General features: G+C 38.2%; 1 protein-coding gene across 1 annotated transcript; it reads right to left on the bottom strand.

The window, feature by feature from the left end:
* Positions 1-496: 496 nt before the first annotated feature.
* On the bottom strand, positions 497-1,597 carry LOC107494429 (uncharacterized). Its single transcript, XM_016115466.1, has one exon. The coding sequence runs from the start codon at positions 1,595-1,597 to the stop codon at positions 497-499; it is 1,101 nt and encodes a 366-aa protein (XP_015970952.1).
* Positions 1,598-3,444: the final 1,847 nt, after the last annotated feature.

Here is a 3,444-nt window from a genome sequence, read left to right as displayed (position 1 = left end):
GGATTTGTTCAAAGAGGCTCCAGTTCCTCTCGCAGCCGGATGATGAAGATGTTTGATGAAGAAGACGAATTGCCATTTTTTGCAAGTTAGGAGCACTCCCACCGTGTAGCCTCCACCATTCACCTACCAGAATATGAAATTCAACCATGAATTCTCATTCAATATTTAAAAAACATTCAAAGTAAATTGAACATAAAATTATAAATACTTACCAGGTTCAAGTCTCTTAATTGCTTTCAATGCACTTTCCCTTCCAAAACTTCCTTTTCGATCTCGATACAATTGTATCTCTTGCATTGCGGCAACTGAGTCATCGCAAAGAGTTTCAATATCAAATAAATCAAGCAAAGACTTCAAGATATTTGCCTTCTCAACAAACCCCTCATTATAGAAGAAATCTGGATTCAAAAAGTATGCTGCTGCATGGAGGTCACGCTTCAAATGCTTATCCCACCGCATTTTCAAGATACTTGTATAAGGTGTACATGCAGATTTCCTATTTCATATTTCTAAACATTGTCTTGATATTAATTTTGGCTCTTTGCATGCCCGCATACACGATACGCAGAGAAGGTTTCTCATCAGCATCAACAAGTCTCAATAACTTAATTAGAGGACCAACAAGCATAACAGTAGTAAAACAATCCTCCCAAAACTTACTATCCAAGATAATTGAACTAACCATCTTCCCATTGACACTCTTGGATAATTTATGAGAAGTGAAATATTTGTCAATCACCAATGACTGCAAGTCTTCTTTATGATCATATATACTTTTCAAAGTAATGAAAACAGTAGCAAAACGTGTTACTCCTGGTCGAACAATTTCTTTCCACTCTTTTCTTTTTCTAAGCCATGACAAGAAAATCATATGATTGTAAACAAAGACAGTCACTTTTGAAGCACGAGAGGCAAGGTCAGCTATGTGAGGAAGACTTGCTATGTCTTTCAAGATAAGATTGATGCAATGAGCAGCACAAGGAGACCAAAAAATGTTTGGATACTTTTCATGAATGAGTTTTCCAGCAGATACATAATTCGCAGCATTATCAGTAACCACATACACAATGTTACTAGACCCAACCCACTCAATAACCTCAGCAAACAATTTAAATAAGGTATCGACAGTTTTTATCATATCAGAAGCATCAACAGACTTAACAAATGACATACCAGCAGGACAATAAACGAGAAAATTAATTAACGTACACTGCCTTTGATCAGTCCAGCCATCTGCCATCAGTGTACAACCAGTCCTTTTCCACGAGCTCCTATAACCTTCAACAAGAAACTGATACTCCTTCTTAAGATCGGCCAGCAAATGAACTCTCATTTCGTCATACGACGGTCCCTTGAAACCAGGACCAATTGCAGCAACGCCGTCCAAGGCAGGTTGAAAGTAAGGCGATTGAATTGCATGGAATGGAATCTGTGCATCAATGATCCATCTTGCGAGTCCCAACTTAACCTTGTGTTTAACTTGTTCACTGGCCAAGACACTTTTCAAAGCTGGTTGAGAGCCTGGCGTAGTCCTTTCCTTAAAATAACTTCCAATTGGAGTAGCAGCAATCGCTCTTCTCTTTCCTTTGTCTCCCATTGTTACAGGAGCCGGAGGTTGTACAGGACTAGGCGCTTCACCCTCTTTTTCCGCTTCTCTTTCACTTTCCACATCATAACAATCAGATGTAAATTTTCTTTTTTTTTGCCTTATTTTTTTTGTTTTCCTCCAAACGCCTTTTGAATTAAAGTTCAACATCTTCAGTTACTTTGTTACAAACTTTAATTTGTCCAGGAATTTTTGCAAGATGATATTTCATTCTATATATCCCCCTCCATTGTAAGTATTCAAGCAGAAAATACATGTATATTGAGCCTTATTATTTTTGTCATACTTCACTGTAAAATACTACCAAGCTGGATTAGATTTACTTCTGGATGAACCAGTTTGAGAATTTTGAACAGCATTATCTTGTGGCTGTGAGTTACTTTATGATTGTTCCATCTATAACAATCAGAAAATCAAAGACAAGAAATCAACTTCATGCAGCTTGACAGTCACAGAAATCAACTGAGAATATTCATGAACCAGCAAACAGAAGCAACAAAACCAAATTATTTTGAAAATTAATGCAAAAAAAAATCTGTTGTGGCAGAATCTGAAAAATTTTGAATGAGCTGCAATGTGCATAATTTGTTACAGTAAAGCATCAGATCCAAATCAAACACCAAAGGCAAGAAGCAATAAGAACAAAATGGCAAAAAAATAGAAGCAAACAATGGATGAATCATGAATTACCCCTATACTCGTCACTGAAGCAAACAGAAGCAACAAAACTGGATTGAAAAACAGATTCATGAAGCAGCAAATAGAAGCAGCAAAAACAGATTGAAGATTCATGAAGCAGCAAAAACAGATTGAACATTCATGAAGTAGAAAAAACAGAGAAACTAGGAAGCATGTTCAAACAGAACAGGCGAGCTCAGAAGACAAGAAAATAAAAAAGACAAGAAAATCAGTCTTACCGGTGAATGAGAGGCGGGCTCGGTTTGGCAACGAGGAGGCGGCCTCAACGCGGTGGTGGTCGCAGCTTCTGGGTGGTGAGTGGCGACTGAAGATCGCTCTGGAATCTGGTCTCTGGAGCTTGGTGGGCGGTGGCGCTGCTGGCCTTGGTGAATGGTGGGTGAGGGGGAAGAAAGGGGAGGCTGGGTGCTGGGACTTGGGAGCTTGGGTGTTGGTGTTGCTGAATGCTGAGTGATGATTAGGGTTAGCCGGTTAGGTTCCGCCAGTTTATTTTTAAAAAAAAATAGCCAAAACGACGTCGTTTGGCTTTTGAATTATCAAACCACTGAACCGCAAAAAATCGGACGGTTCTTCCGGTTCGCCGGTTAACCACCGGTTTGACCAGTTTTTTGACCGGTTCTTTGCTATTCGGTTTTTGAGGTTACTCGGACTGGCTAGGTAACCGGTTCCCAGTTTTTCCAGTTGAACCGGCCAGTCCGGTCTGGTTTTCAGAACCATGGTAAATACATTTATTCGCACTATCATGTGAGAAGCCATTTGATAATTCTACTGAATCAAACTCCTCATTCCATTATTTAGACACTTGTTTTAGGTCATAAAAAGACTTAATTAATTTACAAACTTTTTTTCTCATTTTCAACTAGCACATAACCTTCCGGTTGCTTCATATAAATTTCTTTATTAAGATCTCCATTTAAAAAAGCCATTTTAACATTCATTTGATGTATATGAAGTTTATGAATGGATGCTAATGCTAAGAGTCCTAATAGAAGTCATTCTTGCCATAGTTGCGTAGTGATGAGCGGATAATTTATACGCTTTTTGGCATTGTTTTTAGATAGTTTTTAGTAAGTTTGAGCTACTTTTAGGGATGTTTTCATTAGTTTTTATGTTAAATTCACATTTCTGGACTTTACTATGAT

The sequence above is a fragment of the Arachis duranensis genome, chromosome 6, assembly GCF_000817695.3.
Source record: "Arachis duranensis cultivar V14167 chromosome 6, aradu.V14167.gnm2.J7QH, whole genome shotgun sequence".
Taxonomy (NCBI): domain Eukaryota; kingdom Viridiplantae; phylum Streptophyta; class Magnoliopsida; order Fabales; family Fabaceae; genus Arachis; species Arachis duranensis.
The sequence above is the reverse complement of the archived record's forward strand: the minus strand, read 5'-3'. Positions and strand labels throughout refer to the sequence as shown.

Excerpts from the sequence above, each read along its gene's own strand:
- LOC107494429 (XM_016115466.1), bottom strand. The coding sequence starts at position 1,597 with ATGGGAGACAAAGGAAAGAGAAGAGCGATTGCTGCTACTCCAATTGGA.